The 17,925-nt window shown below is 43.5% G+C and overlaps 1 protein-coding gene across 1 annotated transcript; it reads left to right on the top strand.

Moving 5' to 3' along the window:
• Positions 1–164: 164 nt before the first annotated feature.
• NCR3LG1 (natural killer cell cytotoxicity receptor 3 ligand 1) lies at positions 165–11,981 on the top strand. The gene is given in 6 exon segments (XM_078148868.1): positions 165–314; positions 1,160–1,286; positions 6,034–6,387; positions 7,251–7,419; positions 8,590–8,685; positions 11,420–11,981. Coding segments are annotated over 5 exon segments (867 nt in total). The 3' UTR covers positions 8,657–8,685; positions 11,420–11,981.
• The last annotated feature ends 5,944 nt before the right edge of the window (positions 11,982–17,925 follow it).

Genomic DNA, 17,925 nt, shown 5'->3' with positions numbered 1-17,925 from the left:
GGAGGGAGAGAAAAATTTAAAACTCAAAAGCTTATGGAAGTGATTGTTGACAAATCAAAACAAATTAATAAAAAAAGCAAAAAAAATCCTTTGTTCCAGTCATTCTTTCTATAGATTTCTTTTAAATTTGATTAAACAGAAAATCAGATAATATGTAATCTTTGATGTACCTTGTGGTGTTTGGTGTGATGTTTGGTATACCAGGAGATGAGCAGTATGATCCTGAAAAGGCTGCCGTGACACCCAGGGGGCTGCCAAATCCCACTGCTGTTTCCAGTGAGAAGACTACCCTGTGCTCTCCTGTGTGCAGTGTGGTGACTATAGCTCCCAGCCTATCCACACCTGCTGTTTGGTCACTTGCCTGTTGCCACAGGACTTTGAGATAGGTAAAAATGGTAAAAGGGTATGAGTGGTGTCTTTTGATGTGTGTGTCCACCTCCCTCTCTCCTCCAGAGTCACCACAATCCAGAGTGGCAGGATAGAGTCAAGACGACTACTGATGGCTCAAGATGCAGTGGGTGACCTTGGCATCTTGCCATGTCTAACCAAAGCTCTATGTGCTCCACAGCTTCCACTTTAACTGGCTTCATGGCCTTTAGAACATATTGTTCTCATTGGCCAATTCCACCAGGGGGGTTGGAGACCCCTCAGTCACTCTCAAGCTGGTTAGCCCGTTTGCCGAAAAATAGTTTACTGGGAGTGTGGCCGCTGGGCATGCTACTGCTTCTTAGAGCCACAGGTGAGAGTTCGGGGGAACAGGTGGACACACACCAAAGGTGGAAAGCAGCCCTCACGCCAGAGGCACTAGTCTTCCCTGAACACACCCTACACATCTCCCCCTCATTTAAGCTGTCGTATCACTCCTTGGCTTTTCTTCATCCAGCGATCACCACCAGTGCCTTCAGCTCCTCTGCGAATAAGACACTTTGCCTATCCAGTAACTTCCTTACAGTCAGAGGAAGAGCTCACTAAAACTTGGCAGAATGAATGAACTCCTCCTTCTCAGGAAGTGGCCCAGAGGGCACTTAACTGGTTTCTGTATTGTGTAGGTTGCTCCTCTAGGAAGTGGAGTTTCTGATTGTGGTTAAAAAAGCAGGCTCTCCCCAAACAGCTAGCTGCGCAGGAAAGCCGTAACTTCCCCCTTCCCCGCCCCCTCCAGCTGCTATATAAGAAAGCTGCTCGATCCTCGGGTCTGGAATTTGATAATGCTGTTCGTGGTCACCACTTGGCAGCCGCTGGATCTGCTTGAGTGCTCCTGGGACCGTGCGGGGCCCAATACGTGCCAGGTAAGGAAGAAGAGACGAGCTCAGCGTTCCGGGGAGGGTTTCACGTTCCCAAGCCTGGCCGGATGGCTCAGGGAGTGTGAATGCCCGCGCCCATCCCGCAGGTTTCGTGTGTTCTTTGCGCCGGCAGTCTTGGACGGTCTCTCCAGATTTTCCCGGCCTGTTGCTGATCCATGAGGTCGACTGCTTCAACTCAAATCCTTCTCTTCTAAGTCCTTGAATGCACGGCGCTTAGAGCCGGGGCCTTTGAGAATCACGTAGCTTCTAGCCTCTAGAATATTCTGCCAATGCCCCGCCCCCCCTTCTCTTTTTTTTATGGTGAAAAAGGTCCGGAATGGGGAACAGTGACAGGCAGCAAGCACCAGAACTGAAATGGGAATGCAGGACTTCTCCGTCCCTTCCCTCAACTCTCCCCTCCGTCTGGAACCGGAGCTAGAAAGAATGAGCCACATTAATGAGTGGTTCTGCCCCTCCGGGCCAGTCTGAAGAGAGCCCTGGGCATCCTCCCTTGTAAAATGAGGGATTTAGAGTATTTAAGCTCGAAATCTGTGACCCTGGTTCCTTCATTCTAGAGGAGAAAAATAAATGAAGTCAAGAGAAGTTCCACAGATTGACAGTAAAGCACAATTTCCCCCACTGCCACGGGTCTGCAGGGCGTCTGCCCCTCCTGGTAGTCGGGTTTTCTGCACTTCGAGGGAAAGATGAGAGGCTGCTTTAGCCGCTTTTCTGCCCACGTGTGCCGCGAGACTCATGGCGTGTCACTCTCGGTCACTGTATCGGGCGGGGTTTGGGCTTTAGTGCAAACCAGTCTTGCGTCCGGCGAGGCTGGGAAGTTCCCCTTTACCCCACTTCCCCTCCCGGCTCCTCTCCAGCCCTTCACCTCTGGGCATCTATGAGACAGAGCATTGTGTTGGGGAGTTCGGATTCAATGCAGACAAGCTCTGCAGGGTGGCCAGAGCTGGTTTCTGAATGTGTCGGTGGCTCCTCCTGTCCCCTGTCCTCCTCGCCTAGTCCCGGGTCTCACACAGGGCTTTAGAATTTGGAGAGACCTAAGGGATCACCCAGTCCTGCCCCTTTATTGGGCATTGAAGAAAAGTGAGGCCCAGAGAGGGACGAGATTGTTAAAATAATTGAGGCAGGCAGCAGAACGGGGATTGGAATCTTCCTTCTCTTCCTTTCCCAGGGCTGAGGCCCTGGGTGTGTCTATCAGGAGGGCAGTCTGGGGTGATTATCAGGACTCTGGAGTTTTTGCTGCTGTTGTTTGTTCTGTGTTGTGGAAGAGGACCATGACGTCAGAAGACGATGCCCTGACTAGCAAATGAATTGACTTAAGTGAGGCAGGGCTGTGCAAAGTCACCCACCTCGCTTCTTCTCGGAGCCTATTCTGGAGTGAGTCTCACGAGGGCGCTGCGTTCTAGCAGTTCTTTTGTCAGGTTTCCCCTTCTCACCCTTCCTCCCGTCCCCAGCCCTCCTCCAGGCTCCACGCCCCAACCTCCTCTTTTTGCGGTGGTTTCTGCTACAACCCCGTGACTAACAAGGCTGGCAGTGATGGGAAGCTTCATTCATTTATTTATTTGATTCTAAGAGACATTTCCCCTGAATATTCGCACGTTAACAGGCAAGAAATCTTCCCATTTCCTTCTTATCTTAATGAGATCCAAACCCTCAAAATTTTCTTTCCACATTCAGAATGGAGCACTTCACTCACCTCCACTACTTTCTCAGGCGAGGGCTTTGAAGGCTGTTTAATGCATTGTCATAGAAGTACTGAATTTGGAATCAGAGGACGGTGCCTGAAAATCCCAAGATCAGCTATTTGAGAGCCCTGTGACCCCTGGTCAAGGTGTTCATCCTCCCAGAGACATCTGAAAAATCAGGGAATCAGATTAGATGAACTCTAAAGCTCTTTCCAGCTCTAAATCAACGATCTGATGCTTCCTCATTTCCAGAGTTGCAAGTGGGAGGTGGGGGTGGAGGACCTGTGAAATCTTGGTTTGGAAATAGCTTGGAAGTGTGTGGTGGCCCAGGGTCTGGCCAGGATAAGGGCTAGGCTCACTTGTTAGGTCCCCTGGGCAGATGGGAGGATGAGAGGGATGGCCAGAATGGAGGCAGCCTAGCTTAGAAATAGCTGGGAAGTGCCAGCATCCAGCCCAGATCCTTGATGCTCCAATCTGCTAGCCTCCAAGTCACTCTTCCTTCTTTCTCTAGAAGAGTACATGGCCCAAAGTTTTTCTTTCCAACCCAAATCTTGTCCTTAACCTTGGGGCCTGAAGTATGGATGACCATGTTTCCTCAAACACCTAGAGGGAGATGGATGATAGCTAGATGGGTGGAGAGGAATAGATGGTAGAGGTGGATAGAAAAATACCTGGATAGAGAGTTAGACAAAGAGACAGATGACAGATTGGTAGAGAGAGCATTTAAGTGGCTCCTAAGTGCCCCACACTGGCTAAGTGCTGGGCACAAAGACAAGAAAACAAGGGGGGCCCTTCTCTGGAGGAGCTAGCATTCTAATAGGGAAGACAAAACATAAAGGGTGCCTGGAAAGGGGAGTGAGGAAAGAAAAGTGTCTCTGAGGAGGATGGAGGAGCCAGAGGATGAACCAGAAATGGAGGGAGTGAGCCAGGCACCAGGTTCCTGTATTAACTCTGAGTTCATCAAACTTCTCCCTCCCGTGATCTTCAGTCTACCTTAGCCACTGGCAGGGATGGCCACACCTTAGATCTCACCCACATCCAGAACTGTGCCATCTCCCTTCATGATTTTGAACTCAGAAATGACCTTTTCTTATCACAACCTAATGCTTTTCATCCCTCCCCCAGTCTCCTTCCACCTAAACCTGGTCTCCATCCTCACAGTAACCCCTAGTCCCTCCATCCTCCCTGCACTCCCAGTCTATCCCCCTTGCTCTGGACTCACATTGGTCTCTTCACAGCCTTGACTGTGAGGTTGCTACAAAGTCCCCAAAGTGAAACAATCCTTGCTCTCAAACAATACAACTTAAGTTTTTTAATCCAATCTCACCTGGGCCCTGGCTGCTCCAACTTTCATTCCTCCTTGATTTTTGCTCTTCCCCTCTCCTCAGTGGCTTCTTTTTCCACCCCAGTCCTGACCTCTCTCTTCTCTTAGCAGATGTTCTTACATTTTATTTTCCTTTAAATACAAGGGCCAATAGCTGAGAAGTCCATCTTGTCCCCCATTCTCTGCCTCAAGAACTCTATACATTTTGACCCATGCTCTGCTCCTTTGTTTTTATTTGTTGGTAGCTAGGTGGTGCAGCCAATAGCGCACTAGGGTAGGAATCAGAAAGGTCTAAGTTCAAATCTGGCCTGAGGCACTAGAGTTGTGACCCTGGACAAGTCACTTCAGCTTTCTCTGCCTCAGTTTCCCCAACTCTAAAATTGGGATAACAATAGCACCTACCTCCCAGGATTGGGATGAGGATCATGTTTGTCCAAGCACTTAGCGCAATGCCTGGCATGTAATAGGTACTTAATAAAATGCTTATTCTCTTCCTTTCTCTCATTTCCCTTTCCCTCCTCCTTGCAAAGGCCAAACCCTCCATGTGTGTCCCCCTTCCCACTGTGTCTCATCTTGAGGATCTTGTTTACGTTTAAGAAAGGCTTTGCATGGGAAGTGACTAGAGCTGAGTTTTGAAGGAAGCTAGGGATTCTACTAGGCAGAGGTGAGAAAGGAGTACATCCCAGGCACAAAGGACAGCCTTTATGAAGGTGTGGAAAGTAGAGATAGACTAGCCTTCTTTCTCACCTCCATGTCCAATCAGTTGCCCTGAGTTCAAATACCATCTGATAACAGCTGTGTGAACCTAGGCAAGTCATTTAACTTCTGACTCCCTTAGTTTCCTCATCTGTAAAGTGGGGATGGTATTAGCATCTACCTCCCAGGGTTGTTATGAAGATCGAGTAGAATAATCTCTGTAAAGCACTTTGCAAACCTTAAAGTGATATTCAAAGGAGATAGCTATCCTGTTATAACATCTCCTGCATCCAAACCCTTCTCTACATTCACACAGCCCTTACCCTGATTCAGGCACTCTTCACCTTTTACCTGGGCTACTATAAAAGCCTCCCAATTAGTTGTCTGCTCATGTTCTCTCTCCTGACTGTCACTTCCTTGATCAAAAACCTTCAGTAGCTCACCATTGCCTGTAGGGTAAAATATAGTCTAATCTGGTGTCTGGAGTTCTCCACAATTTTCTTCTTTCTAGCCCCATTTACTGCTGTTCCCCTGCATGGACTCTTATGCTCTAACTAAACCAAGAGATGGTTCTACTCTAAACTCAGTATTCCATTTCCCACCTCAAAGCATTTGTACACATCATTCCCCAGGCCTGGAATCTTCTCCCTCCTGTCCCTTTCCTCTGCCTCAGACATTTTAATCTTCCTTCAAGGTCCATTTCAGGTGCCATTTTCTCCTTGAAGACTTTGCTGATCCTCCCAATTCTTCGAGCTCCTTTCTGACTTCATTTTCCTTGTACGTTCTGATATGACACCTAGGTAGAATATAGTATAAGCTAGTAGAAAGCTAGGGACATATAGTGTATTCTGTTAGAAACTGTATACTGTTTTTATTTTTCATTTCAAATATGAAGCCCAATGCCTTGCACCTATCAGATGCTTAATAAATATATGCCCCGCCCTGTGACTCCACTGCCTAGGTCTTTCTGTGCCACATGGGGGGGTGACGAATTGGATGTCAACTCACAGTCTGTTCACCCTCATTCTTGTAGATACTCTGGAAATGAAGATGAATGGGAAGGCTCAGAACGTATACCTCAGTGCAAATGTCACCATCCCCTGTACATTGTATGAACATGATTCTGTAAACCTGAACATCAGTGTCATTGGAATCAGGTGGTTCCAGAGAAGGTCAAACTCTGACAAGGAAGACAATGTCTTTGAGTACAATGGAGGAAAACAGACTCAGTTCAGACCAGGAGCCAGCATCTCACTGTCAGGGCTGAGGAAGGGAAATGCCTCTCTCTTCTTGCCTTCTATCCAACTTCAGGAAGCAGGAGAGTACAGATGTGAAATAATCATCCCTCCTATCAAAGTGGAGAGAACAGCCAGAGTGGATGTGGTTGGTGAGCGAGAAGGGACTTGGTCTCCAGTGTTCCACGTGTATTGGATGGCTCACAGTTGGAAATGTCTGTCTGGGCACAGGGGGGGAGGAGATGGTGGATTATATGTTGATTGGTCAGTCAAATAGTAATGATAACTTCCATTTCTACAGCCCTTTGAGATTGACAAAGCATTTTCCTCATGATAAACCTATGAAGCAAAGATTACTATCCCCATTTTATTGAGGAGGTAACTGAGGGTCAGAAATGTAATTTGCCCACATTTATGCAGAAAGTTATTCAAGCTGGAACTTAAAGCTAGAGCTTCTGTCCTCCAGAGTCCATTGAATTTTACCTGTACTTCAACCCAGAGTATTTATTGAGTCCCCACTGAGTAAGACTTATGACACTGTCTAGCAAGGTTGGCTGCACCTTGGAGTACTTGCAATCTTCGTGAGTGGAGCAAGTACCGACATGTAGGAAATTATGAATGTGTGGTACGTTGAAATATGAACCAAGGAGAGAGGTTCCCAGGGACCCTCATCAGTACTTAGGACTTTTAGTCTCTGTGACTCTGGGAAAGAAATTTCTACTCTGTGTAGCCCTACTTCTTCATCTGTAAATAATCCAGAAGAATAATTTTTTCTTGTCTTATATAGACTCAGTCTAGAAGAAGACCACCTCTGCGTATGTGTGTATTTGTGTGTTTTGAGTGTGGGGGTGAGCATCCTTTAATGCATGAGGGATGGTGAGAAGTGAATCTTCTGGAACAGTGCTTAGCACAGTGCTTTGCACATAGTAGATGTTGAATAAATATTGATTGATTGACTGACTGACTTCCAATGTGCCCTTAGCATGGCCCAACAATGAGTCTTATCTCTTTACAGCTCAGCCTCAAATCACCTGGAAGAAAGTGATTCCAAGAACTCACTCTCTGATTGAGGACAATGCTGAGTACATCTACAGGACTTCCATTAGGAATAATGGTGGTATGTTCAATGCCACCACCAGCTTGATTCTGCACCCAATTTTGGAAGACAATGGAACCATCTATCAGTGTGTGGTTGCCCATAAATCACTGTTGATCCCATTGTAGAGTGGCACTGTCCCAATTGTAGCAGATATCTGTCCTCCGTGGCTTTACAGATTCTTAAATTCAGTGTAGTGAATTTTATGTATTGTTCTTGCTCATTTGAAAAACTTGGCTTAATTGTACATTGAATGATGGAATATATTTATTAATTTCCTCTCTTCGGTTCTCCTTCTCCTGGCCTCTTTTCCTCTCCTTTCCTGTCTCTCCATTTCTTCTCATTTCTCCTATTCTCTTGTCTTTCCTTCTATTTTTCCTCCCATTTTCCTCTGTTCTTGTGCTGTTCCTCTCCTGTGCTCTTGTCTTTGACTAATCAATCAATGAACAAGTAGGCATTAAGCACTTACTAGTGTCAGGTATTATGTTAAATATCAGGGACACAGATACAGTGAGTGAAAGAATCCTTATTACCAGAAGCTTAGCTTTGACAGTCAAGACAACAAGTAATGGTAGTGATAGTTATACAGGGTCTTTCAAAAGTCATTTTATGTCCCAAAATTTGAGTTTGGTTTTAAGTTTAAAACTTATTAGCTTTACTAGCTTAAAACCACTCTAAGATTTTTGGGATACTATACAGCACTTTAAGGTTTGCCAGCCATTGTATCTATGATATTTCATCTGCTTTTCATGCAACAACTCTATGAGTTAGGTGTCATTATCATTCATATTTTACAGAAAACGAAACTGAGGTTGAGAGAAGTTAAGTGACTTGCCTAGGGTAGCACATCTAGTTATTGTCTGAGGCAGGACAGAAAGTCTTCCTCACTTCAGGCCACCCAGCTGCCTTCTATAAAAAATTCACAAAAATATTAAGTATATGTGCATATATTAGAATATATAGAATAAATATAAGGGAAATGAATATGCAATAGTCCCACGGAAGTCAATTTGGGAGAGAGGGCATGAGCGTTTGAGGACATTAGGAAAGGCCGCATGTGGTTTTTGAGTTGATTCTTCAAAGAAGGAGGGAAGGTTTCTGTGAGATGGAGGTAAAGCCGGTGGGCCTGATGTCCTGGTAGCAGCTGCCGAAACGGGCAGCTGAGTAGCCCCAGTAACAGTGGCCATAGCCATCTTGTCTCCCTCTCTAAATATCTTGACAACACTCTGTTCATATTCTTTTTTTCCTTATATTATAGGACATGGGAAGGATTACTTTGTCTACATGACGATTTTCATGATCCTGCTTTTATTTGTCTTGGCTGAAGTCATCTAGTGTCTATGTTTCAGGAATGGTAAGAAGCTTAAAGGCTGACCTGGGCCCAGAATCCCTGGGGTTAGCCGGATGCTCCTCTGACTCACCTAATGCCCTTGGGCAAGTCATTGTCACTCTCTAGGCCTCCATTTTCCAGTCTGGAACATGGGAGGGATGAGATCTTCTCCTTTGTAGTTTCAGGAGACTGAATGGGAGTATTTATGTTCAACAACACTCAGGTGTTCTTTTTTCTTTTTTTCGTTGCTGAGGCAGTCGGGGTTAAGTGACTTGCCCAGGGTCACACAGCTAGTAAGTGTCAAGTATTTGATCTGAGGCCAGATTTGACGTCAGGTCCTCCTGACTCCAAGGCCAGCCCTCTATTCACTGTGCCACCTAGCTGCTCCTCAGGTGTACTTTTGAAGGAAGTAGGCTGCATAGTCCTACTTTCCTCTGGCTCTAGGATAAGTGGCATCATGTCCACTGTTCTCTAGCTGACACCAAATTTGACATAAAATTGAAGGAACGCAGTCTAAAGTTTCCCTCAGTCACTGGCATGAATCTTTTCTTGGAATCCTAGAATCTTAGCTCTGGAATGAACCTAGAATTAGTCCAACCTTCTAAAGAGTAACTTATTCATATTAACTCACATCTGTGCAACATTCTAAAGTTTATAAATCACCTGTCATTATCACCATCCTGTGAAGTAGCTATGTAATGCATGTATTATTAGCCCCATTTTACAGATGAAGAAATTGAGTCTCAGAGAATTTTTAAATTGTATTTTATTTTTTCCCCCAATTATATGTAAAGATAACTTTTAGCATTCATTTTTACAAGATTTTGGTCTTAGAGAATTTAAATTTAAGGTTTTAAGAGGAGGCACTGACTGAACCAGGGTTGGGACCTAAGGTTCAGGACACTCAGACTGGCCTGTGGCTCCCCATTCATAGCTTTGCAGGCTTCTCCCTCTATTTACCCATGCTCTGCCCCATGCTTGGGATGCCCTCCTTCTTCATCTACATTTCTTGCAATCACCGCTACCCTTCCAGACTCAGCTCCAGTATTAACCCCTCTAAGAATTCTTTTCTGATTCCCCGAATTCATTAGTGCCTTCCCCAGGGCTAGCCTTGGAACTAGGAAGACATGGTTTCAGTTCCTATCTTTGATGCTTGCTGGATATATGTGACCCTGGGCAAAGTCACCTAACCTCTCATTGTTTTCTCTAAGACTATAAATTACAGAGATGTTGCCCTGTATGGTTAGAAGTAGTTTCTTTACTACTATTTATCTTTAATAATAATAATAATATTTAATAATAATAACAATAGCTAGCATTTATATAGCATTTTAAGGTTTATAAAGTGCTTTACAATACTGTATCATTTTATCCTCACAACAGCTGTGGGAGATAGGTGCTACTATTATCCCCATTCTATAGATGAGGAGACACCAAAGTAACAATTCCAGTCCTTATTCCTATATCCTGAATTTACTTATGGTTGAATGTGTTGTGTGTACATGTTGTGTGCACATGTGTGTACATGTTGTATGTACAGGTTGTATGTACAATGTTTGGGCAAGGTCAGGGATTGTTGCTTTTTATCTTTCTATCTCTATTGCCCATTTCAATTCTCACCACTGGCCCAGGTTCTCTGTATGAGGTTTGTCCTCCCTACCAAATTAGTGTGGATCTGTGGCACTGAAGACTTGATTGAATCTCGAAACAAATTGAAAACATTACAGACATAAAGAAGATGTTGGTCATGCAAACATTCCGTTAACACAGAATGTGCTCCATTTAGAAATACGGGCCAGTGTAGACCTGGCTACAGTGTCTGAGCACAGGTCTACATTCAAACCTTATTTTTCATCTCTGTGTAAATCACCGGCTTTTCTGGTTTTGCTTGATAGGCTTTTAAAATCTGAGGTTAGTCCATTTTGTCCTCCCATCCACCTCCCATTGAAGAGAGCTTAGGGAAGGAATACTCAATTCATGTTAGCCTGGGCCAGACTTGCTAAGGTGGGATCTCACTGTCCCCAGTCAATCAGATGATACAATCCAAGGTCAAAAAGAAATGCTTTTTGGAATAGTATTGTTTTGCAGTATTGGGGAAAGGGATCTTTCCTCTTGTCTTTTTAAGCAAGTCTGAGTTTGCAAGTTAGGATCCAGCGGAGGCTGGGCCCAGGGGAGAACTTTCTTGGTCTCTGAATTTGATTGCTGCCTTATCCCCAGTTCACTAAGCCCCCTCAACTCTTCTTCAGCCTGAGGTTAACTCCCATTGGCCAGTCAAACCCAGTCTGCACCAGGCTTCAGTGAGGCCTCTTGGTGACAGAAGCTTCTGATTGAAAAAATGGATAAAGCAAAGCCAGCTCTCCCCAAGATGTTTTCTTAGTTACTTGGTTATAAGATCGTGGAATTGAAAGCTGAAAGAAACTTTAGAGACCATCTTTTACAATCTGTTCCTTTTAGAGAGGAGGAGTCCAATAGATGGGACATAATTTCCCCAAGGTCACACAGATACTAAGCAGCAGGGCTAGAATTCCAATCCAGGTCTTTCGACTTTAGATCTGCTACTGTCAAAAAAAGAGGCATTATTTTTTCAGATTTCTCAGGGCGTAAAACCTCTTTGCCTGAATCATCCTGATAATTAAATGACAATTTGCAATTTTTTGGGGGTGGTGGTGAATTTGGGTTCCTTTGGGTCTGTGAATATAACTATGGTGGGTGGAAGTGAGGTTCCAAACTCTCATCCTATGTTCCCTTTCCTTTTTAGCCAGGACACCAACAATATCTGAGTCAGTGTGACTCATGACAAAGTCAACGAGCCAGCCGTGTTGAGGTTTTCATACTGAAACTTATTTCCAAGAATCTGGAAATGCAAGAATACAACGGTCGAAATGAGGACAAACTTCATCAGAAACGATGAAGTGGACAGTTTCAGAGGAAATAGGGAAGACGTTTATGAACCGACATAGAGTGAAGTGAGCAGGATACAATAATGCAGCATTGTGGGGGGAAGCAAACTTTGGAAGACTTTAGAATCCTGATCAACACAGTTATGAACTTGGAGTACCAACAAGTGAAGATAAAACACTCCCCTCCTGCTAGAGAAGTGATATACTTAAGAGACAGAATGAGACACACATGTTTGAATATGGCCAATGTGGTAATATGTTTTGTGCTGCTGTGAATATTTTTATGATAGTATTACTTTTTAAAATTAATTATTGTAATAAGAAGTTGGAGAGATAAAAATTGCTTATAAATTAATTAATTTAAAAATAAGCCAAGGATCCTGGAGCTGGACAACAGAATAAAAAGAGACAAGTCTGTAAGTTGTTATTTGACTCCGTTTTCTTGTAGCAGGGTATTGTGAGTGCTGAGTATTTACACGACTGTGCATAAATGTATATGTGAAACTGTGTGTGTGTGTATGTGTGTGTGTGTGCATATGAGACAGTTTCCTGCTTTCATAATCTTGGTGCTTTTCTTGATTTCTCACTCTCTAACCCTCACGTATCAAAAGAGCTGCTAAATTTTGCCTTTTGTCTCAGGACAATATCAGTGACTTCTGGGATTCTGGGGCTTTCCACTTTTTTGTTACAACCATCGGGTGCTTTAAAAAGATGGGGAAGCTGTGGTTTTCTGGAACAAAGCAGTTCTCAGGGTACAAAGGAGTGGTCTTCCCCTTGGGAATGAAAGTCTCTTTCTTTCTCTATGTCTGTCTGTCTCTATATCTTTGTCTCTGAGACAGCTAAGTGACACAATGGACAAAGCTCTGGGCTTGGAGTCAGGAAGAACTGAATTCATTTACTGGCTGTGTGACTGTGGCAAGTTACTTAACCTGTATTTGCTTCAGTTTCAGTTTTGCTTTCAGTTTCAGTTTCAGTAAAATGAAGATAATAATAGCATCCACCTCCCAAAGCTGTTGTGAGGATCAAATGAGTTAATATTTGTAAAGCATTTATCATAGAGTAGGCACTTGTCGCGCGCCCCCCCCCCCGTCTCTTTGTCTGTGTCTATCTCCATCTCTCTTCCTGCCTCCCACTCAACTGTCACTTCACTTCCATTTTCTCTACCAGTAAAATGATCTTTGGACAGGGAAGGAAAGAACATAAATAACAAATAATGAATTAAAAAAATAAGGCGATGATAAGAAAGCACTCAGTTGTCCTCAATGAGGTTAGGTCGCTAGGTATAGATGATTGACATCCAAGGGGACTGAAAGATCTGGCAGATATAAGCGCTAAGATGCTGTCATGGATCAATAAAGATCATAGAGGACAGGAGAGGTGCTGTGGGACTATTTCTGTTTTTCAAAAAAGGGAAGAGAACAGAGCCTGCAAACTATAGGCTGGTGAGCTCAATTGCTAGCAAAATTATAGGACATATTAATCAAAGGACAGTAATATATTGGAGTGGAAAGATAACTGGCCTTAGAATTAGAAGGACCTTAGTTTAAATCTTGCCCCAACATCTAAGCAGGAGCAGACAGAAGTGAGTGACAGAGAGATTAGGCCTATCAGAGATCTCAGAAGCCAGTTGAGAAGGTGCAAGGTTCTAGATCCTCACCATATATTTCCTTCTCCTTTAATTAAGACAGCCACAAGGTCTGAGATAGGAATGATTTCCACTGAGCCATATGCCAACGAACTTTTGAGGTTTCCATCCTGAATGTTATTGCCAATAACTTGGAATCAAAATAATGCATCGGACAGCATGAGTTATGTGAGTGTGACTTAAGATGGCTTCCATCTTGACCCAGAGGGCTGAGATCTCCAGTTCTGGGAAAATCATCCTCAGGTCACAGGCTAGTACTAGACCATGAAGAAGACATCTGTTGCCTGGTCCCCTTCCAGAGGACAATTTCACAAGGAAGACATTCTAGTTGGATATCCAAGGGAGTTCAATCTGTCAAGGTTAGAAATCAGATTGCTGGGTTAAGGAGTGAGTGAAAGGAGAGAAAATGGAGACTGTAAATATACATAGCTTTTCTTAGGCATTTGGATGTGAAAGAGAGAAGAGAATGATAGGATCAAGGGAATGATAGTTTCCAGTGAGAGGGGGTGTGGTGTGTGTGTGTGTGTGTGTGTGTGTGTGTGTGAGAGAGAGAGAGAGAGAGAGAGAGAGAGAGAAGAGAGAGAGAGAGAGAGAGAGTGAGAGTGTTCAGATGGGGAAGATCTTTGAATATAAGTATCAGAGAATGAGTTGATGGATAGGGAGAGATTAGAGAGGAGAGATGTTTAATGTCTCTAGTTCCTTTAATCCTAATACGACATGACCTCAAGGTCCCCTTTACAATTTTGGTCACCCTTTAGATGCTCTCTATCTTATCCGTGTGTGAAGTGTGGTACCCAGAACTGTACACAGCACTGCAGATGTCTGACTAGGGCAGAGGACAGTGGGAATATGACCTTTCTTGTTGGAGTCCATCCCTCTCTTCATGTTGCCTTCTCTTAGTAGTCAGGGATCGAGCAGAAGCCTCGTCCCTTTTTGGATCCTCCTCTGCCTCCCAATATAGCAACACCCTCCCTCCCTTTTTGGTGTCATTGTTTTCCCTCACAGGTCTCCGTTCCTTCTGAGCTGTAGTACTCCTAGCACTATCTTTACAGGACTGTGCCACAATCTTCTTTCCATCCTGTTACTTGACCTTGTTTCTGTCTTCTGAACATTTCTTTTAAGAAAATCAAAGTTATGAAACAGTGCAGGGGGGCAGAGCCAAGATGGCAGAGTAAAAGCAGTGACTTGCTTGAGCTTTCCCCCAAACCCTTTCAAATACCTATAAAAAATGGCTCTAAACAAATTCTAAAGCAGCAGAACCCACAAAAACACAAAGTGAAACAAACATCCAGCCCAAGACAACCTGGATGGTTGATTGGAAAGGTATGTTGTGCCAGGCTGATAGAGGAGTGCAGCTTGGCGTGGGCGCACAGCTTACAGCAAACCTGGAGCAGGCCTCAGAAGACTGAATCGCGGGTAGCTGTGGCGATTTCCAAACTTCTCAACACATGAATGCCAAAGACAACTTAGAAGGTCAGTGGGAAAGGTCTGTTTCTGTGGTGAGAGAGAAGCTCAGGGTCCCAGCCCCATTCCCTGAGCTTGGCCCCTGGGCAGAAGCTGCCTCTTGACCTTCTGGCCCACAGAGTGAGAGGGAATCGAGTGGCTGATTAGAGGAGGATTGCAGGGATCCCTCTGCTGGTGCAGGATTCTCTTGCTTTGCCCATGCTTGGATTTGGGTCACAGTTCTGGGTGGTGGTCCTGGGGCTAGGAGGAGAGATGGTGTGGTAAAGTTTGTAGTGGTGTGAAGAGAAAATCCTCCTCACAGTTCCAAGACAGAGGGGAGTGCTTGTGGTCACTCACAGACCAGAGCACAGGCCAGGAAAGGAGTAAACACCTCACCCCTTATCATACCACCTTGGAAGAACTGAAAATTTACAGGGCCCTACAAGTATCTCTGAAAACGGCTGTACAAACCCCTGAAGCTTGGGACAGTACATTCTCTACATTGGAAACAGACCCCTACCTTAACAAAGAGTTTATAACTCAAGTAATTGGCCGGCATCATGAGCAAGCAGTGCAAAAAGAGTTAGGCTATATTACCTTACTTTGGTGAAAAAGAAGATCAAAACATACAACCAGAAAAAGATAAAGAAGCCAAAGCTCCTACATCCAAAGCCTCCAAGAAAAATATGAATTGGTCCCAGGCCATGGAAGAGCTCAAAAAGGATTTTGAGAAGCAAGTAATAGAAATAGAAGAAAAACTGAGAGTGATGCTAAAGGAGACCCAAAAAAAATACTGAAGAAAATACACCTTAAAAAATAGCCTAAGCCAAATGGCCAAAGAGGTCCAAAAAGCCAATGAGGACAAGAATGCCCTAAAAAGCAAAATTGGCCAAATGGAAAAGTCCAGAAGCTTACTGAAGAAAATACTTCCTTAAAAATTAGAATGGAGCAATTGGAAGCCAGTGGCTATATGAGAAATCAAGACACTGTAAAACTAATCCAAAAGAATGAAAAAAATAGAGGAGAATATGAAATATCCCATTGGAAAAACAACTGACCTGGAAAATAGATCCAGGAGAAAGAACTTAAAAATTATTGGATTATCTGAAAGCCATGATCAAAAAAAGAGCCCAGACATCATCTTTCAAGAAATTATCAAGGAAAACTGCCCTGATATTTTAGAACCAGAGGGCCAAATAGAAAGAATTCACAGATCACCTCCTGAAAGAGATCACCGAAGGAAAACTCCTAGGAATATTGTAGCCAAATTCCAGAATTCCCAGGTCAAGGAGAAAATACTACAGGCAGCCAGAAAGAAACAATTCAAGTATTGTGGAAACACAATGAGGATAACACAAGATTTAGCAGCTTCTACATTAAGGGTCCAGAGGGCATGGAGTATGATATTTTGGAGGGCAAAGTAGATAGGACTACAACCAAGAATCACCTACCCAGCAAAACAGAATGTAATCCTTCAGGGTAAAAAATGGTTATTCAATGAAACAGGGGACTTTCAAACATTCCTGAGGAAAAGTCCAGAGCTGAATATAAAATTTGGCTTTCAAATACAAGACTCAAGTGAAACATGGAAGAGGTAAAGAGGAAAGAGAAATCATAAGAGACTTATTAAGGTTGAACTGTTTATATTCTGCATGGAAAGATGATATTTGTAACTCATGAGTCCTTTGTCAGTATTAGGGTAGTGGGAGGGAAAAAATTATGTGTATGGATAGATAGATAGATAGAGGACAGAGGGTGAGTTGAAGATGAAGGGGTGATATTTGGAAAATAAAATTAAGGGGTGAGAGAGGATTTTACTGGAAGGAGGAGAAAGGGAGAAGTAGAATGGGGTAAATTATCTCACGTGAAGCAGACAAGAAAAGGCTTTTACAGTGGAGGGGAAATGGGGGAAGGTGAGAGGGAATGAGTGAGTCTTATTCTCATAGGATTTGGCTTAAGGAGGGAATAACATACACAATGAGGTATGGAAATCTATCTTATCCTACAAGAAAATAAGAGCGGAAGGGGACAAGAGAGCAGGGGGTTGATAGAGGGGAGGCAGACTGGGGGAGGGGATAATCAGAAGCAAACACTTCTGAGGAGGGACAGGATCAAAAGAGAGAATATAATAAATGGTGAGTAGGATAGGATGAAGGGAAATATGCTTGGTTTTTCACAACATGACTGCTACGGAAGTGTTTTGCATGACTACACATCTATAACCTGTATCGAGTTGCTTGCTTTTTCAGAGAAGGTGGGTGGGGAGGGAGGAAGGGAGAAAATTTGGAACCCAAAATTTTAAAAACACATGTTAAAAATAAAAAAAAAATAAAATAAACCAAACAAACATACAAACAAAAAAAGAAAATCAGTTATTTGGTGGGTTAGTTCTTTGTGTATCCATAATGACCCTTTCAGACAGCTCCCATTTTTCCTCCTCATTGAAATAGGTTTCTCTTTATGCCTTTAGAATTTCATTCATCCCTCCTGGATTGACATCCCCTGTAGAATTTTAGGCCACAGAACCCAATCTATCCTTCCTCTGAACCTTTTGAAATCTGCATTTCCAAAATATGGGGTACAATCAGATTCTCTCCACCTGTCTCATCTCTGTCTCTGTCTCTATCTCTCTGTCTCTGTCTCTGTATCTGTCTGTCTCTCTTGACTGGCATCTATCTCTGGAACTGGAATCCTTATTCCCTGAACTTGGGATCTCCCATCACTCAATTGGCTTAGTGTTCAACTTCCTCCAGTTATTTAAAATCCTCAGAAGCATGGGGACTATTAGTTTGGTTAGACTTCTTGATCTAATTAAAGAGGCTCACACTTCATAAAGAGAGCATAGGGTGTAGACCATCTTGTTTACACACTAAAAGCTTCATCATGCTTTCACACAGGTTACAGGAGGGTAAACCCTTCCTTTATACTCTTTTCAGTTAAATATTTGTTGTCCCCAGTAAATCAACTGGAATGCTTTTGGCAAGGTCCGTAGTCCCAAATTCTGAAAAGCTTTTTAGTGACTTCTCCAGTGACTTATACTAAAGTCTCAGAAAGGTCTATGTGGCAGAGGTCATGATCAGGAAATTAACTTTTTTTGTATTTCTAATATGGTGATATGACTTAACAAACATATATTTTACACAATTCTCTCTTAGCTTCTCTCTTTTATGGCAAACTCAGCGGAGAACTCCAACGGAATTTGGGGCTCTACGCTGTATCTGCTAATGCCATGACTAAGTATTCCCAGTCACAAAAGCAGCCATTTCATCTTTATGG

The sequence above is a fragment of the Phascolarctos cinereus genome, unplaced genomic scaffold (genome assembly GCF_003287225.1).
Source record: "Phascolarctos cinereus isolate Bilbo 61053 unplaced genomic scaffold, phaCin_HiC Scaffold_9;HRSCAF=440, whole genome shotgun sequence".
Taxonomy (NCBI): Eukaryota; Metazoa; Chordata; class Mammalia; order Diprotodontia; family Phascolarctidae; genus Phascolarctos; species Phascolarctos cinereus.
The sequence above is the reverse complement of the archived record's forward strand: the minus strand, read 5'-3'. Positions and strand labels throughout refer to the sequence as shown.